The sequence below is a fragment of the Coregonus lavaretus genome, assembly GCF_964263955.1.
Source record: "Coregonus lavaretus genome assembly, chromosome: 3".
NCBI lineage: Eukaryota > Metazoa > Chordata > Actinopteri > Salmoniformes > Salmonidae > Coregonus > Coregonus lavaretus.
Window position 1 is genome coordinate 46,896,419 of NC_139990.1, and position 17,546 is coordinate 46,913,964.

Genomic DNA, 17,546 nt, shown 5'->3' on the forward strand with positions numbered 1-17,546 from the left:
TTGGTTTTTGAGTAAGTTGAGCAGATCATGTATGTCTTCTGATAACCCGGTAATGCAAATGAATACACAGGATTATTTTATTTTATTTTATTTTACAGTGACAACATTATTTGGTGTATGGGATGAGGGCTTTGAGTTGATGCACTTTACTTGCATTTCCCCTCCATACCGGTAGACGGTGCTATTTATTTGTATTGACAGGCATCTGCGTCACGAGCTGCGCTTCTTTCAGATTTGTTTACTTCAGCATCATTTCCATGGCGGAACGCTGAAAAAAGCAGTTGAGAGCGGTCAGATTTCGGATATCTTGTTCTAGTTAAGAACGAGCGGAGTACTTACATTTATCCTTTTGGCTAGCTAACGTAGTCAACGAATCGTTTTGTCCCAATATTTATCTTAGTAAACCTTCTGGCTGGAGCATTTCCATCAGTTAAAGCACGAGATCCCCGAAATGGCAGATAACAACACAGGTGGGAGAGTGACTAGCTTGCTAGCTAGCTAATATGTTTTAACTAAAGTGGCATGCTAACTCGGTTATTTATATCTTACTAACTATATACGGATAACTAGCTAGTACCAACACTAGTCTTAATCCACCAGCATTTACATGGGTTTTACATTTAACCAACCATCGGTTGATTACTAGCTGGCTAATATTAGCTAACGCCAGTGTTAATGCTAGCTAGCTACAAAGCTATCCATCCAGTGTCCTTGCCCAAGCTGCGTTGGTAGCTAGCTATGAATTGACATTGACTAGCTAAACATGCCAATAAACAACTAGTTAGCTGACTAGTTAGTTAGTTGTTAATTGTGTCACGTGTGACCAACGTTGGCAGACTCGGCTAACTACGCACTAACTAGCTAGTTCCCAAACTTGTCATGTCAACAATCTTGACTAGTGTGTAATGCTAACTGTCAACACACGCCCACCTGAATTTGGACCTAGCTAGCATACGTTAACTAACTTGTTTTAACATTATGTTTTGGCTTGGTAGTAAACATTTTGCATGATTAGCTAGCTAAATGGGCTGTATATTGTTTTTCATTCAACCAGAGCTAAATGAAGTCAAGCATGATAACATTTCCTCCCCTGGGATTTCAGACCAAGAAAAAGAAATAGCTGCAAATGCGTTGGAGGCGTTTACGGTAACATCACTTTTATTTGGCATCAACAGTGTTTTCTGCAAATTGTGCAATCCTAGGGAGTTGGCCAACTTGGCAACAACTCTGTCTGTCAAACCTATATGATTTACTATATTTGTTTACATTTGTTGATGCTACTATTCATGAGTTTTTTTGTTACATTTGTCGATTTGAATTTGTTTACTCACAGGCCGGAAACTATGATGAATCTTTGAAACACCTTGGGAAGCTGCAAGAGTTGAACAAGGAGGACTACAAGATTGCTTTGAATAAAGCAATAGCTGAATTCTACAAGAGCGGCCAAACCACCACATGTACCCTGAAACAGACCCTCATTGCAATGAAAAACCAGGTGACTATCGTTGAAACCTTTTATATCCAGTTCTCTCAATGACATGCCAAATAAATGTTTAATATAGTGTAGTATCATTGATTCATGTTTTAAATGTCTTGATTCTTTATCAATATATTCACAGATGCACAGAATAGTTCAACCATTAAGTTGGCTGATCCTTAACCATTCATGCATTTTTGTCTATCAAGGTGCACACTTCAATGGAGGACATTGATGGTTTGGATGACGTAGAGAACAGTCTGCTCTACTACAATCAAGCAATCATTCACTACCACATGAGACAGTACTCCGAAGCTATCGCTATTGGAGAGAAGCTGTACCAGTTTCTGGAGCCGTTTGGTAGGTTTTGGTGATTTATATGGAAATTCATATCTGTCAGAGAACACAAACACTGAAATATAGTGCATGATTACACAGTACACACACAGTCACATGCACACACTTAGTCACAGCAACTGGTAATGTTCCTGATGAATCGGCCTGTGCAGCCCAACAGTATAGCATGGCTTGATGGTGTTATTTGTCCTAGAAGAGAAGTTTGCTCTGGCGGTCTGCTTCTTGCTGGTGGATCTGTACCTGCTAACGTACCAGCCAGAGAAGGCCCTCCATCTCCTTGCTGTGCTGGAGAAACTGTCTGTACAGGGAAACAACAAGAATGGCAAAGGGGAGGTATGTGTCCCTCTAAAGTCACCCCTGGTAGCATGCACCATTCTGGGGTGTCACGTTTCTGACTTTGACCCATGATGTTTATGTTACTGTGCTCGTGTATGTTGAATGTTATTTTCCACCTCTTAGAGAAATGACTGTTCTGCCTAAGCCCATATGTTCTTATTATTATTAGTGGCACCTGTAATGTTGTGAGATATTAAGGTTATTGTGCAAAGATGTGCTGCTGCGTGTGTACTTACATTAAGGGTGTCTGTCATGTCCAGGTAATATTTCAGGCACAGTGCAAGTTCTACATTCACAGGGACCCGGTAGTGGAGGCAGCAGACCTCATTCAGGATAATCTCAGGGAGATTACTGGAGGACAGGTTACTAAAATACACTTCAGGCGCTTACACAATGACACAACATTGACCAACAAACACAGAATTGGATAGAAGTGACTTGGCGGTTGTTGGCAAATGTTGGAGCGTTGGGTCAGTGTGAAGGTGCCTTTAGAACCAAATACAACACACTCCTACTCTGGATGGCCATGGCATTTTTACACTAGGCCTGCCAAAATAAACATCTTACTGAGGTTATGCAGTTACACTAGTTACATCTGAGTGCAGGCTATTTTACTAATGGTTTTAAACTTCACTTATAATGAGATGAGAAGACATTTGACATTTTATATTTTCTGAATGCAATGTGGTCATTTTCTAATGTCTGTGTCTGTCTTGATATTGCAGAGTGCCAACAGCACGAACAAAGATGGTCGGAACCAGAAGGCAGAGTTCATCGGCATGATAGAAGCGGCAAAATCCAAAATGCACCAGGTACATTTAACACCAATCCTTTTCCTGAGGTGGAGGAAATGAAGACAGGAAAGCAACTTTTGTATTGCTGCTTTTGTTTCACACTTTTGTCGTTCTTCTCGTCCACAGTACAAAGTGCGAGCGTACATTCAGATGAAGTCATCAAAGGCGTGCAAAAGGGAGATCAAGTCTGTGATGAACACAGCAGGGAATGTGAGTCATGATGTTTACGTTGCTAAATCCATTACTAAACTAGCCTGGTTCCAGGTCTGTTTGTGCTGTCTTGCCAACTCCTATGGTCAACGGCTTGACAATGACCATAGAAGTTGTCAAGACGGCACAAAACGATCTGGAACCAGGCTATTGAACTGCCTTACTAAACCGTCTCTCTCCCAAACAGCCCCTTCCTACCTTTCCCTGGTTCAGTTGAATGCACTGATTGTAAGTCGTTTTGGATGAGAGCATCTGCTAAATGACTAGAATGTCAATGTTTCCATTCCAACCTGTGTTTCCTTCATCTCCCACTAGTCTGCGCCCTCACTCTTCCTCAAGAGTAACTTTGAGTACCTGAGAGGTAACTACCGCAAAGCAGTGAAGCTCTTAAACAGCTCCAACATCGCAGAGCACCCAGGGGCCATCAAAACAGGTACGTTTAGACCCCTTTTAAACAACTGAGAACTGACCTGTGCTGAGCTGTGCTTACCTGGTTACACTTCCACCATAGTTGTTGGACCATGCTGGAAAGGAAAATGTGAAAGTATATATCCGAGCCAGGACTGTATGGATTGGGTCAGCTATATAGTATGGAAAGGGTATCAGAAAGACTGTCCTGTCAGCGATAGAGCACCATTGAGCATTACATATATGAAAGTTAACTTCCACTAAACGTTCTGACTTGTTTGTTTCTTACATCAGGTGAATGTGTGCGCTGTATGTTCTGGAACAATCTGGGTTGCATACACTTTGCCATGGGGAAACACAACCTAGGCATCTTCTACTTCAAAAAGGCCCTGCAGGAGAACGACCACACGTGTGTACAGCTGGGGGACGGTGGGGCAACGGGTAACGGGCAATGTGAGTAAATATAAACAGGGTTTAATGCTATTGAACGCAACAGGACAGTTTCCCGGACACAGATTAAGCCTAGTCTTGGACTTAAAAATATGTTCAATGCAAATTCTCCATCAAAAGTGTATCTTAGTGCAGGACTAGTTTAATCTGGGTCCGGGAAACTGGTCCTACATGTTTCTCTCGTAATTGTACACTGACTATCTCTGTAGTACACTGACTAGCTCTGTTGTGTCCCTGTCCTTCCAGCTAAGCAGTTCTCTGGCATCCCCATGTGCGCGCTGCTAGCCAACAAGCGTTATGAGCTGCTGTATAACTGTGGGATCCAGCTGCTGCACATCGGCCGGCCCCTGGCGGCCTTCGAGTGTCTGATGGAGGCTGTGCAGGTGTACCACTCTAACCCTCGCCTCTGGTTACGGCTGGCTGAGTGCTGCATCGCTGCCAACAAGGGCGTGAGTTGTGATAAAACACACACAAACTCACGCTCACACATACACACGTTTTCTTACAGTGAAATAAAACGTACCAACATTCAAATTTGGCATTTTGTTATTTTTCAGAGCTTAGAACAGGAGAACAAGGGTCTTCCCAGTAAAAAGGGTATCGTTCAGGCCATCGTTGGGCAGGGCTACCATCGCAAGATCATCCTGGCGTCACAATCCTCCCAGAACACAATCTACAGGTCAGTTTTCCCTTTTTCCCATGGACCTAACCAGTACAGTCCAGGAGATGGCGTTAAAACATTTGTTTACATGGTAGTGTTTGCTGAAATCAATAGGGGCTAGCTCGCTGAAATTAGACAACTCAAGATGTTGATCATTACTATATCTCCATTAACTTCATGGTTGACTCTTTCCTCCCCTAAATGTGGGTGTGTAGTGATGGGCAGTCTGCAGCCATTCCGGTGGCCAGTATGGAGTTTGCAGCCATCTGTCTGAGGAACGGCCTGGTCCTCCTCCCTGATCACCAGCAGCAGGAGACCAAGGCAGAGAACGGCTCCAAGACACCCAGCCAGTCAGGCAGCACAGAGAGCGGCTCAGAGAACAGCGACGCCTGCAGGTCAGTGTCTCATCTCACCTTGAGATTGGCTTGATGCTGAAACATGCCTTGTCAAATCTTCCAAATCTATTTTTGTAGAGCACTGTGGTCATTAAGGGATAGACTAACAAGGATTCAGCTCTCCGTGGCCTCCGATAGAAGAATAACTTTGCAGGGAGTATGTTGCTTTCCATTTCCCTGATTTTCTCTTCGTTGGTTTGACAGTGGGAAGGGTCAAGAAGGGGACAAGTTCCTTTCTGCAGCACCATCTTCACCTCTGAGGAAACAGGAGGTTGAAAACCTCAGGTAACAGACACCTCTCTACCTTTCTGTCTCCCTCCGTCTCCCCCAGTCAATTAATTCTCCTCTCCCTCCTTCCTATGCCTCTCAGGGTTCATACATCACTCTCCTCCTCCTCTCCCTCCTTCCTATGCCTCTCAGGATTCATATATCACTCTCTTCCTCCTCTCCCTCCTTCCTATGCCTCTCGGGATTCATATATCACTCTCCTCCTCCTCTCCCTCCTTCCTATGCCTCTCAGGATTCATATATCACTCTCCTCCTCCTCTCCCTCCTTCCTATGCCTCTCAGGATTCATATATCACTCTCCTCCTCCTCTCCCTCCTTCCTATGCCTCTCAGGATTCATATATCACTCTCCTCCTCCCCTCCCTCCTTTCCATGCCTCTCAGGACTCATATATCACTCTCCCCCTCCTCTCCCTCCTTCCTATGCCTCTAAGGACTCATATATCACTCTCCTCCTCCTCTCCCTCCTTCCTATGCCTCTCAGGATTCATATATCACTCTCCTCCTCCTCTCCCTCCTTCCTATGCCTCTCAGGATTCATATATCACTCTCCTCCTTCTCCTCCTCCTCCTCTCCCTCCTTCCTATGCCTCCCAGGATTCATATATCACTCTCCTCCTCCCCTCCCTCCTTTCCATGCCTCTCAGGACTCATATATCACTCTCCCCCTCCTCTCCCTCCTTCCTATGCCTCTAAGGACTCATATATCACTCTCCTCCTCTCCCTCCTTCCTATGCCTCTAAGGACTCATATATCACTCTCCTCCTCCTCTCCCTCCTTCCTATGCCTCTCAGGATTCATATATCACTCTCCTCCTCCTCTCCCTCCTTCCTATGCCTCTCAGGATTCATATATCACTCTCCTCCTTCTCCTCCTCCTCCTCTCCCTCCTTCCTATGCCTCCCAGGATTCATATATCACTCTCCTCCTCCCCTCCCTCCTTTCCATGCCTCTCAGGACTCATATATCACTCTCCCCCTCCTCTCCCTCCTTCCTATGCCTCTAAGGACTCATATATCACTCTCCTCCTCTCCCTCCTTCCTATGCCTCCCAGGATTCATATATCACTCTCCTCCTCCCCTCCCTCCTTTCCATGCCTCTCAGGACTCATATATCACTCTCCCCCTCCTCTCCCTCCTTCCTATGCCTCTAAGGACTCATATATCACTCTCCTCCTCTCCCTCCTTCCTATGCCTCTCAGGATTCATATATCACTCTCTTCCTTCCCTCCCTCCTTTCCATGCCTCTCAGGACTCGTATATCACTCTCCTCATCCTCTCTTCTTTCTTTCCTCCATTTCTCTGTTGCCCTCTCTGGTCCTCCTCTGTTTCTCTTCTCTGGACTAATTGGACAAAGCTTTCCCTCCTTCCTTTCACTTTTCGTTGGGAGAGTTCGGGAGGGGGTAGAGCTATAGAGGAGGTGCTGAATGAAGGGCTGACCCCACCGGGAAAGTTTATGGGTATCCCGTCAACTACTCTGGTTTATTTCCTGGAATCTGAGTCTGTTCAGTTGTGGCCCAGCCAGCCAACCAGTGAGAGGCCCGCCTGCACATTTACTTTCACTAACAAAAATAATTGAATGAATTGTTTAATTCATTTCAATATAGAATACATTTCTCCCACATCTGAATGTTATGCAACCCACTATGTTTCCCACTGCATGGTTTATGTAATCTGTCATGTGTTGTCCTGTCTGGGCTGAATGGGTATTCCTGTGTGGTGTTGGCTCTCTAGGTGTTCCCTCCTGGCCTGCAGTGCCTACGTGGCCCTGGCGTTAGGAGACAACCTGATGGCCCTGAACCATGCAGAGAAGCTCCTTCACCAGACCAAGCTGTCTGGATCACTCAAGTAAGGACTTCATCACTCTCTCTATCTCCATTTCAATTTAAGGGCTTTATTGGCATGGGAAACATATGTTAACGTTGCCAAAGCAAGTGAAATAGAGAATAAACAAAAGTGAAATAAACAATCAAAATGAACAGTAAACATTACACTCACAAAAGTTAAAAAAGAATAGACATTTAAAATGTCATATTATGGCTATGTACAGTGTTATAATGATGTGCAAATAGTTAAAGTACAAAAGGGAAAATAAATCAACATAAATATGGCTTATTACAATGGTGTTTGTTCTTCACTGGTTGCGCTTTTCTTGTGGCAACAGGTCACAAATCTTGCTGCTGTGATGGCACACTGTTATTTCACTCAATAGATATGGGAGTTTATCTAAATTAGCTTTGTTTTTGAATTCTTTGTGGGTCTGTGTAATATGAGGGAAATATGTTTCTCTAATATGGTCAAACATTTGGCAGGAGTTTGGATGTGCAGCTCAGTTTTAACCTCATTTTGTGGGCAGTGTGCACATAGGCAGACCTGGCTCTCAAGAGAAGACAGGCTAAGGCGGCCTTTCTCAATAGCAAGGCTATGCTCACTGAGTCTGTACATAGTCAAAGCTTTCCTTAAGTTTGGGTCAGTCACAGTGGTCAGGTATTCTGCCACTGTGTACTCTCTGTTTAGGGCCAAATAGCATTCCGGTTTGCGCTGTTTTTAAAAATTATTTCCAATGTGTCAAGTAATTATATTTTTGTTTTCTCATGATTTGGTTGGGTCTAATTGTGTTGCTGTCCTGGGGCTCTGTGGGGTCTGTTTGTGTTTGTGAACAGAGCCCCAGGACCAGCTTGCTAAGGGGACTCTTCTCCAGGTGAATGTCTCTGTAGGTGATGGCTTTGTTATGGAAGATTTGAGAATCGCTTCCTTTTAAGTGGTTGTTGAATTTAACGGCTCTTTTCTGGATTTTGATAATTAGCGGGTGTCGGCCTAATTCTGCTCTGTATGCATTATTTGGTGTTTTACATTGTACACAGTGGATATTTTTGAAGAATACTGCATGCAGAGTCTCAATTTGGTGTTTGTCCCATTTTGTGAATCTCCCCCACTCTCCTCCTTTACCCTCCATCAAGTCCCTCAATATCCCTCAAGTAAGTACTTCATCCCTCCCTCTATCCGTCCATCTCTCTCTCTATCATCTCTCTGTCCATCTCTCTCTGTCCATCTCCCTCCCTCTCTCTCTATCCATCCCTCACTCCCCCTTTCCCCCCTAGCCTTTCATTCCCCCCCTCCCTCTATCCGTCCCCCTCTCTCTGTCCATCTCTCTCTCTCTCTCTCTCTCCAGCTCTCTCTATCCATCCCCTCCCTCTAGCCGTCCCCCTCCCTCTAGCCGTCCCCCCTCCCTCTAGCGTCCCCCCTCCCTCTAGGCGTCCCCCCTCCCTCTAGCCGTCCCCCCTCCCTCTAGCGTCCCCCCTCCCTCTAGCCGTCCCCCCTCCCTCTAGCCGTCCCCCCTCCCTCTAGCCGTCCCCCCTCCCTCTAGCCGTCCCCCCTCCCTCTAGCGTTCCCTCTAGCCGTCCCCCCTCCCTCTAGCCGTCCCCCCTCCCTCTAGCCGTCCCCCCTCCCTCTAGCCGTCCCCACTCCCTCTCTCTGTCCATCTCTCTGTCCATCTCTCCCTCTCTCTGTCCATCTCTCCCTCTCTCTGTTCATCTCTCCCTCTCTCTGTCCATCTCTCCCTCTCTCTGTCCATCCTCTCCCTCTATCCATCCCCTCTCTCTCTATCCATCCCTCACTCCCCCTTTTTCCCCTAGCCTTTGATTCCTCTCCCCCTTTTCCCCTTTCATTCCTCACCCCCCCCCCCCCCCCCCCAAAAAAAAAAGCTTACGGCACATAACATGACACACCATCTGGTAATGGTAATGTGGCCATAGCAGACCTCTTGACTATTCAGACTGCTTCATGACTCAGATGATTTGATGAAAGTATCTGACCACAGACTTCCCATCAGTCCCTCCTCCTTCCTTGGACTGCACTGCTGTCCTCCTCACCACAGAATGTGGAGGGTTATTGACAGACCAGGGGGGGTTATCCAGCAAGATTCAATGCAGTTTCTCTTACCATTGTCTATGCAGAACCTCCCACCTTCTATTTGTTTCAATGGATGGTTTTGGTGCCAGAGGGCCTGGATATAGCTTTGGAGGACTTTTGTTAAGTCATCTAGGGGAATGACTGATGCAACATTTACAATGGATACACGGTTGCGGCCAAATATATTGGCACTTTTCTTAAATAATTCCCTATTTCTTCTAAAATAAGTTGAAATGTAAATCAACTTTTGGTCACCACACCTTGTTACACCATGTGCATCCATAACCTATGGTGAGATCTGAAAACAGCAGTTTGGTGGAGGGCACCCCTCACATGAAAGAATTAGAGCAGTTTGCTGCTGAAAAGTGTGCCAAATTGTCAGTAAAGGTGCAGCAAGCTCATTGATGGCTACAAGAAGCGTTTGTCTGCAGTTATCTTGGCTGAAGGTTGTGCAAGCAAGTTATAGCTCCGGGGTGCCAATAATTTTGTCCATTCCATTTGTCTTTATTTTATCAATTAAAATTGTACATTTATCTTAGCTTAAGTTTACAAAACTAAAATTGGTTCTGCAATGTTGAAAATCCAATAACAAAGTATGGAAACCAGCGTTTAAAAAAAATATATATAAACTTATTTGAGAATAGGGGAATTATTTAAGAAAAGTGCAGGGGTGCATATATTTGGTCGCACCTGTACATACCGTAAAACTCAGTCTCAAATAGCCACCAGTCCCTTTTTAATAGCCGGGCAACAGCAGACTTTAAAGCAAATAAACTTTACGAGATTAGCATGAATTGTTCACGAGGTTTGATTTGCAACATAAAATTATTCAATAATGACTTTAATAAATGATGGCAATAGGCTCTATGCACGCATCACTTCCGCATTGGCCTAAGGAAGCTTGGGCATTTCCGGTTACCGGAAATAAACATTAGACAGTGACAGTAGACCGTTATGATGGCAGAGATGAAGTTTACAAGGTGTTTGCTGGAGTTGCCTAAAGTATCTGTTAATGATATACGGAGGGTCGTCCGGACATCCAGTACGACACCACGTAGCAAACAGGATAAAGGCTTCAAATTTTACGTTTCTTCTTTTCTTTGCAACTTTGAAGGTAATATGCTAACGCTAGCTAGCCTGAGCTAGAAGCCTTGCTTTGGTGTTTTAAGTCATGACTCCGTCCTGCTTCAGGTTAATCATGCTTTAAATAAAGTTTAATCATGTGTACATACCTCTCACTTCATGTGTTTGTACGTTTATGAAAGTATCAGGTAAAAACAGGGCTACAAATGAGATCTCTGTGAGAGCCCACTGCTACCGCTCAATTAAGAAACTCAAGCCACCACACCAGCTGAGAGTAGGACTAGATTAAGTGACACGTTCAAAGTTCTGTTGAACTTGTTCAAGGTTCCGTTCAACACATGTTTTACTCGTTTAATGTTACCACAGCTTTGATTGCCATTGCTAAGAGAACACTTTAGAACTTTAGTGGTTTTCACGATAGCTGAACAGTGGTAGCCTAATACAGACCAGGATAGCTGAGTGGGAATTGCCATGCTTTGTTGTTGGGTCTGTTGTAAACAAATTGGAGTTTGGTTTGAAATGTAAACAATAATGAGATTACTACTTTTTCCTGACTTGATGACTGCAATGACAGTAACATATTCCACTCAGCTATTCTTCAAACTGCTGATGTTCTACTCAAAACTGTCCTGTCATCTTTACTTCTTTCTTTATAAACATATGGCCCAACTTCCTTGCTTTTGTACTTGATGTTTCTACTTTTCAAGAGGAATTAGGAGCAAAACCTTCACTCTACTGTTGTTATTGGTACTAGGCTACAATGTTGCACCACTCACCTACTGCTCTGCCAATACTGTTTGAAGGTAGGTAAATGGCACAAGACAATAGGTAAGTGGTGGGAGACAGTATAGCCAAGTGGTGCAAGACAGTAGGAAAGTGATGCAGAAAGCACAAAAGTGACACGAGACAGTAGATAAGTTGCTTACACCAGTAAAAAGTAGAAGGAACAAGTTTTGCCCCTGCTGCTGTAGACCCTCGTCTTTCAAAACCCATTAAATTATGCTTCTGTGTATTTCAGATGACTGTGTGATTCACAGCTTGTTAAAAGCTACAGTTCCTGTGTGGCTGGGTGTGGGATATGCAATCATTTGGTTGCATTACTATATCAGACTGTTGACTCGTCGAATGTTAATCACCCACCGTTTATGTAATTCACTGTCTTTGGGAAAAGTAAAACTAACAGAAGAATTGCATCTGGCAGACACTGTACATTGCGGCACACAGCAGTGATGGCTGGAAGAGCTGTCATTCCGTTTTTGAAAGGACACTTTCGTACGTTTACACGTCATCGTATTATAAGTCAAGACGAAGTATTACAAGTAAAAACATTAACATAAACAACAACGAAAATGAACCGTTTCGGATGTTTTTGACGACAAGCATTCAATGCTAGCATACGGTAGCACAGCATTCTACGATAACCGGAAGTTTCCATCCATCCTGAGATTTAACCGGAAATACGTCATGCTCGCCTGTGCATATCGCCTATTCATCGACTTTTATTGCCAGTAAGAAACTGCTACCCATTGGCTGCTAACAATTAATAACTGCTAGCTAACTGGCAAGCACAAAAACAGTCAACAACTTCGGGAGTACAGAACCCTAGAAATCGTCAGATCTGCTGAAAATGCACAATTATAGTTGAGAAATATTGTCAAGGAAAAGTACATTTTTATAGAGGCATACTAAGACAAAAGAAACGTGACCGTGTATAAATGATAACACATTAGTGCAGGAAATTTAAGAAATGGATTAAAATGCTGGAATTAAACAATTAACTATGCAAATGAGCAAAAGCTGTGTGCATTAAGGATGTAGACGCCTGGCTCAAATAGAAGCCTGTCTCTAAGAAGCGCCTGTTGTGTTCAGTGATTTAAGCAAATGAACCCCTGTGCTATTAATTGAAGTTTTACAGTATATAAAAAAATATATAGTCTAGACAGCTAATCCTATATGCTATATACTATGTTCTGTAACGTCACATCTCCATGAACAAGCCCCAGTAGTAGTGAGTCAGTGGTTCATCTGATTCTATGTGTTTGACCGTGCGTCCTCTCTGTCTCGCTCTCTGCTCCAGGTTCCTGGGCCACCTGTATGCTGCAGAGGCCCTCATCTCCCTAGACCGGATCTCAGAGGCCATCGCTCACCTCAACCCAGAGAACGTCACTGATGTCTCCCTGGGGGTGTTGTCCAGCGAGCAGGACCAAGGTTAGTCCTCACACCCACCTCTCTAGCGCCAATCGAAGGCTCTGCTGCAAAAACCCAGCACCCCACCCAGTATTCTGCCCTAACTGAAATGAACTATCCATTTAACCACATGATGACTGGATCAGATCAGTGTCTGATAGTGTGTTGGTGTTCACAGGGTCAGATAAAGGGGATCTGGAGCCTGTCGAGTCATGTGAGTGTACACACACATACAACCCCACACACACTATTTTCACTGAACACACTCCCTGCAGTCTCTGTAGACACACCCCATCTAAAGTATGTATGTGGTGACATCCAGTGATGGTGACATCCAGTGATGGTGACATCCAGTGATGGTGACATCCAGCGATGGTTCATCCCGCGATGGTTCATGGGTTGACAGTGTGTTGTGTGTCCATACAGCAGGGAAGCAGACTCCTCTGTTGACAGGGTTTAGTTGATTAATTAGACCATAAAAATAAAAAGCCGTACATGTACATGAGTAAAATCATGTTGTATAACACACAGTCTGGGACTTCTTTCCATTGTGATCCTCTTGAGACAAGATGGCTGTGCAAGATCCAACAGGGTTTCACACGGTATGACAGAGAGATAATACAACATAAAAACAAAAAAGAAGAATATCTATCATCATTGCAGTTACATCGTAAGGAACATTCATATGGGCACAGAACACATCACATTTTTTTTTTTTAAACTGTCCAGATAGGGTGTGTTGTGTTCATACAGCAGGGAAGCAGACGAGCTTGCATCCCTCTTCCAATAGCCTATTAGTATAAGAAATGCTTGAAAAAATGTCCAAGCTATTCTAGTCTAGCTTTTTCTGGGACAGCAAAAGCCAAGGGGCGTGTTGAGCAAGAGACTGAGGCTATACGTTAGAAGCTTATGGATAACCCATCATTCGTTAGTTAAATACTGCATTGAATTTATTACCTGAAAAAGGTAAGCTAGGACATCTATCTCTGTGTGTGTGTGTAATACACACACACACACACACACGTATCTCAGTCTTGAACAGGATCAGACCTATCTATTTTGGATGGAATTGATAGACAGTGTGAGCGTGCTCACATGCACACTGATTTAAAGTATCGATATTCGAGTGATGGGCTGTTTTAAAACTCTGCAGCTACAATTGAAAAAAATGCATCTTTACAAAGAAAAAGTATGGTAATCCCCGAAAGCCAGATGGAGATGTGTAACTTAGACACGCATTCAGTCTTTATATTACTGTAGCATAGACTATGCTGTAGCAAATGTAGTCCTACCTGTCACAAGGAAAAAACATGATGAGATAATACGTGCATTGTGAACTGCGCTCCATACTGAGATGTGCTGTCTGTCATCATGCAGATAGCTCCATACTGAGATGTGCTGTCTGTCATCATGCGGATAGCTCCATACTGAGATGCGCTGTCTGTCATCATGCGGATAGCTCCATACTGAGATGCGCTGTCTGTCATCATGCGGATAGCTCCATACTGAGATGCGCTGTCTGTCATCATGCGGATAGCTCCATACTGAGATGTGCTGTCTGTCATCATGCGGATAGCTCCATACTGAGATGTGCTGTCTGTCATCATGCGGATAGCTCCATACTGAGATGCGCTGTCTGTCATCATGCGGATAGCTCCATACTGAGATGCGCTGTCTGTCATCATGCGGATGGCTCCATACTGAGATGCGCTGTCTGTCATCATGCAGACGGCTCCATACTGAGATGCGCTGTCTGTCATCATGCAGATGGCTCCATACTGAGATGCGCTGTCTGTCATCATGCAGATTGCTCCATACTGAGATGCGCAGTCTGTCATCATGCAGATTGCTCCATACTGAGATGCGCAGTCTGTCATCATGCAGATTGCTCCATACTGAGATGCGCAGTCTGTCATCATGCAGATGGCTCCATACTGAGATGCGCAGTCTGTCATCATGCAGATGGCTCCATACTGAGATGCGCAGTCTGTCATCATGCAGATGGCTCCATACTGAGATGCGCAGTCTGTCGATGCGCAGTCTGTCATCATGCAGATGGCTCCATACTGAGATGCGCAGTCTGTCATCATGCAGATGGCTCCATACTGAGATGCGCTGTCGGTCATCATGCAGATGGCTCCATACTGAGATGCGCAGTCTGTCATAATGCAGATGGCTCCATACTGAGATGCGCAGTCTGTCGATGCGCAGTCTGTCATCATGCAGATGGCTCCATACTGAGATGCGCAGTCTGTCATCATGCAGATGGCTCCATACTGAGATGCGCTGTCGGTCATCATGCAGATGGCTCCATACTGAGATGCGCTGTCTGTCATCATGCGGACGGCTCCATACTGAGATGCGCTGTCTGTCATCATGCGGACGGCTCCATACTGAGATGCGCTGTCTGTCATCATGCAGATGGCTCCATACTGAGATGCGCTGTCTGTCATCATGCAGATTGCTCCATACTGAGATGCGCAGTCTGTCATCATGCAGATGGCTCCATACTGAGATGCGCAGTCTGTCATCATGCAGATGGCTCCATACTGAGATGCGCAGTCTGTCATCATGCAGATGGCTCCATTCTGAGATGCGCTGTCGGTCATCATGCAGATGGCTCCATACAGAGATGCGCTGTCTGTCATCATGCAGATGGCTCCATACTGAGATGCGCTGTCTGTCATCATGCAGATAGCTCCATACTGAGATGCGCTGTCATCATGCAGATAGCGCCATACTGAGATGCGCTGTCTGTCATCATGCAGATGGCTCCATACTGAGATGCGCAGTCTGTCATCATGCAGATGGCTCCATACTGAGATGCGCAGTCTGTCATCATGCAGATGGCTCCATACTGAGATGCGCAGTCTGTCATCATGCAGATGGCTCCATACTGAGATGCGCTGTCGGTCATCATGCAGATGGCTCCATACAGAGATGCGCTGTCTGTCATCATGCAGATGGCTCCATACTGAGATGTGCTGTCTGTCATCATGCAGATAGCTCCATACTGAGATGCGCTGTCATCATGCAGATAGCTCCATACTGAGATGCGCAGTCTGTCATCATGAAGATCGCAGAGTAGGCCATGGCCTGCAGAGAAGACAGATTTAGACATTGCATATAATTTAAGTTCCATTTAATGTCATGCTATTCATATAAATCATTTATTATAATTTACCGGTTTCCCGCAGTTATTCATCCCGGGAAAAGGGAGTGGGTTTGGGCGGGAAATCTCGGTAACCCGGTTCCCGCTATTCAACCCTAGTTCCTACAGCCAGGGAAGCAGACTCCTCTGTTGACAGGGTTTGTTGTGTGTCCATACAGCAGGGAAGCAGACTCCTCTGTTGACAGGGTTTGTTGTGTGTCCATACAGCAGGGAAGCAGACTCCTCTGTGTTACCCCAGCACAGTGAGCTCAGCCCGGGCCATAATGCTCTTCAACCTGGGCAGTGCCTACTGTCTGAGGAGCGAGTATGAGAAGGCCCGCAAGTGCCTGCATCAGGTACGGTACACACTCGTAGACACGTGCCCCCACATACACACACACAGAGCTACAGTACATGCGTATCTCTTGAAACCATTCAGATGTGTTATTGTCCCAAACATGACTGTTTAGATGTGTGTAGTATGTCTGTATGAACCTGTTTACCTCTCTCCCAGGCGGCCTCCATGGTGAACACGAAGGAGATTCCTCCTGAAGCCATCTTACTGGCTGTCTACCTCGAGCTGCAGAACGGTGAGTCAGCTACATCTCTCTGGGTTCTCATTCCGATCTGTGAAGTGGGGGCATCAGGTTTCCCAATCTTGTAGTTGGTCCTTTCCTCTTCTGACAGTTGTCTTTATTACTTTGATAGTCAAGAAGAATCCATTGTTCTCTAGCATAGTATGGTGGTTTTTCAAGGAAGTGCTAGGGCTGATGTCAGTCAAACTCTGACATTCCACTTCTAGAATTCAGCAGGTAGAATGCTGAAGGCCACAGGCTGACACAAAGGCAGTGGTGACAGATTACAGCAGTCAGTCCCCTTCTGTCCAATGGGTGGGTCAATGTAGAAGGGTCAGGACTTTATGACCTTACTAAGAGCTGTGTATGATCTCTGTTTCTCTTTCTCTCTTTGTTCCTTCCCCCCCCCCCCCCCCCCCCCCACCCCCACCCCACCTCACCTCACCTCACCTCACCTCAGGGAACACACAGCTCGCCCTGCAAATCATCAAACGTAACCAGCTCCTCCCCTCAGTGCTCCAGGCGCCCTCTCCAGACACACGAAAGAAGCCTGTTCCCTCCTCCTTCCAGCCTGTCCAACCACCCATCCAGATGCCCTCACCCTTCACAACAGTCCAGCGCAAATGAGCCCTCAACCCTTCGTTCCCCTAACCCTCCTTGCCCCATTGCACACCAACATGTACCTGTCGATCCGTCTTATCACTTCACCTCAGTGTATTATTTATTTAAGGCAAGCTGACCACACTCAGCGCCGGTGAAGTTGTCCCTAGATGCTGATCTTCGGTCAGCTTTGCATTTCCCCCACTAATGGTTAAGGCTAGGATTGGGGGAGGGGAAGCTGATCCTAGATCTGTACCTAGGGGAAACTTCACCAGACGGAGCCCTCCAGGTCCTCCTGGTATGGAGTGCAGTGGTTTCCTGTCGGGTGGACGACGGTTGCGTTCAGTGTGACCCCCTCGGATGCGTCCCAAATGACACCTTATCCCCTATATAGTGCACTCCTTTTGACCAGAGCCCTATGGGCCCTAATAAAAGTATTGCACTATATATTGGGTGCCATTTGGGACGGAGCCTTTATTCAGTGTGGTTATGGTGAGAGGAGGGGGGCTTTCATCACCTGCAGTGTCTTTGGAGCAGATCTGACATAATTTCTCTGTTCTGAGTTTTAACTTTCCATTTGTGACAGCAACATCCGTTATAATATATACTGACCGACTTCCACTTGGGGCAAGTTAAATACCTGTATAAAAATAAATTTTATTTACAG

General features: G+C 45.3%; 1 protein-coding gene across 5 annotated transcripts; it reads left to right on the forward strand.

Annotated features, from left to right (window-relative positions):
- The first annotated feature begins 254 nt into the window (after positions 1 to 254).
- On the forward strand, positions 255 to 17,546 carry LOC311126446 (CCR4-NOT transcription complex subunit 10-like). 5 transcript variants are annotated; one of them, XM_084158521.1, is made up of 19 exons: positions 255 to 470; positions 1,103 to 1,146; positions 1,334 to 1,495; positions 1,687 to 1,837; positions 2,031 to 2,167; positions 2,896 to 2,982; positions 3,091 to 3,174; positions 3,490 to 3,607; positions 3,877 to 4,035; positions 4,279 to 4,481; positions 4,590 to 4,711; positions 4,909 to 5,088; positions 5,293 to 5,373; positions 7,106 to 7,219; positions 12,444 to 12,574; positions 12,732 to 12,767; positions 15,933 to 16,060; positions 16,219 to 16,294; positions 16,740 to 17,546. In XM_084158521.1, the coding sequence occupies exons 1-19, from the start codon at positions 452 to 454 to the stop codon at positions 16,904 to 16,906; spliced, it is 2,199 nt and encodes a 732-aa protein (XP_084014647.1). In that variant the 5' UTR covers positions 255 to 451; the 3' UTR covers positions 16,907 to 17,546. The 5 variants fall into 5 exon arrangements, with proteins under 5 accessions (XP_084014647.1, XP_084014644.1, XP_084014645.1 ...); XM_084158518.1 differs by having other exon boundaries at positions 364 to 470; positions 1,055 to 1,146; positions 2,028 to 2,167; XM_084158519.1 differs by having other exon boundaries at positions 364 to 470; positions 1,055 to 1,146.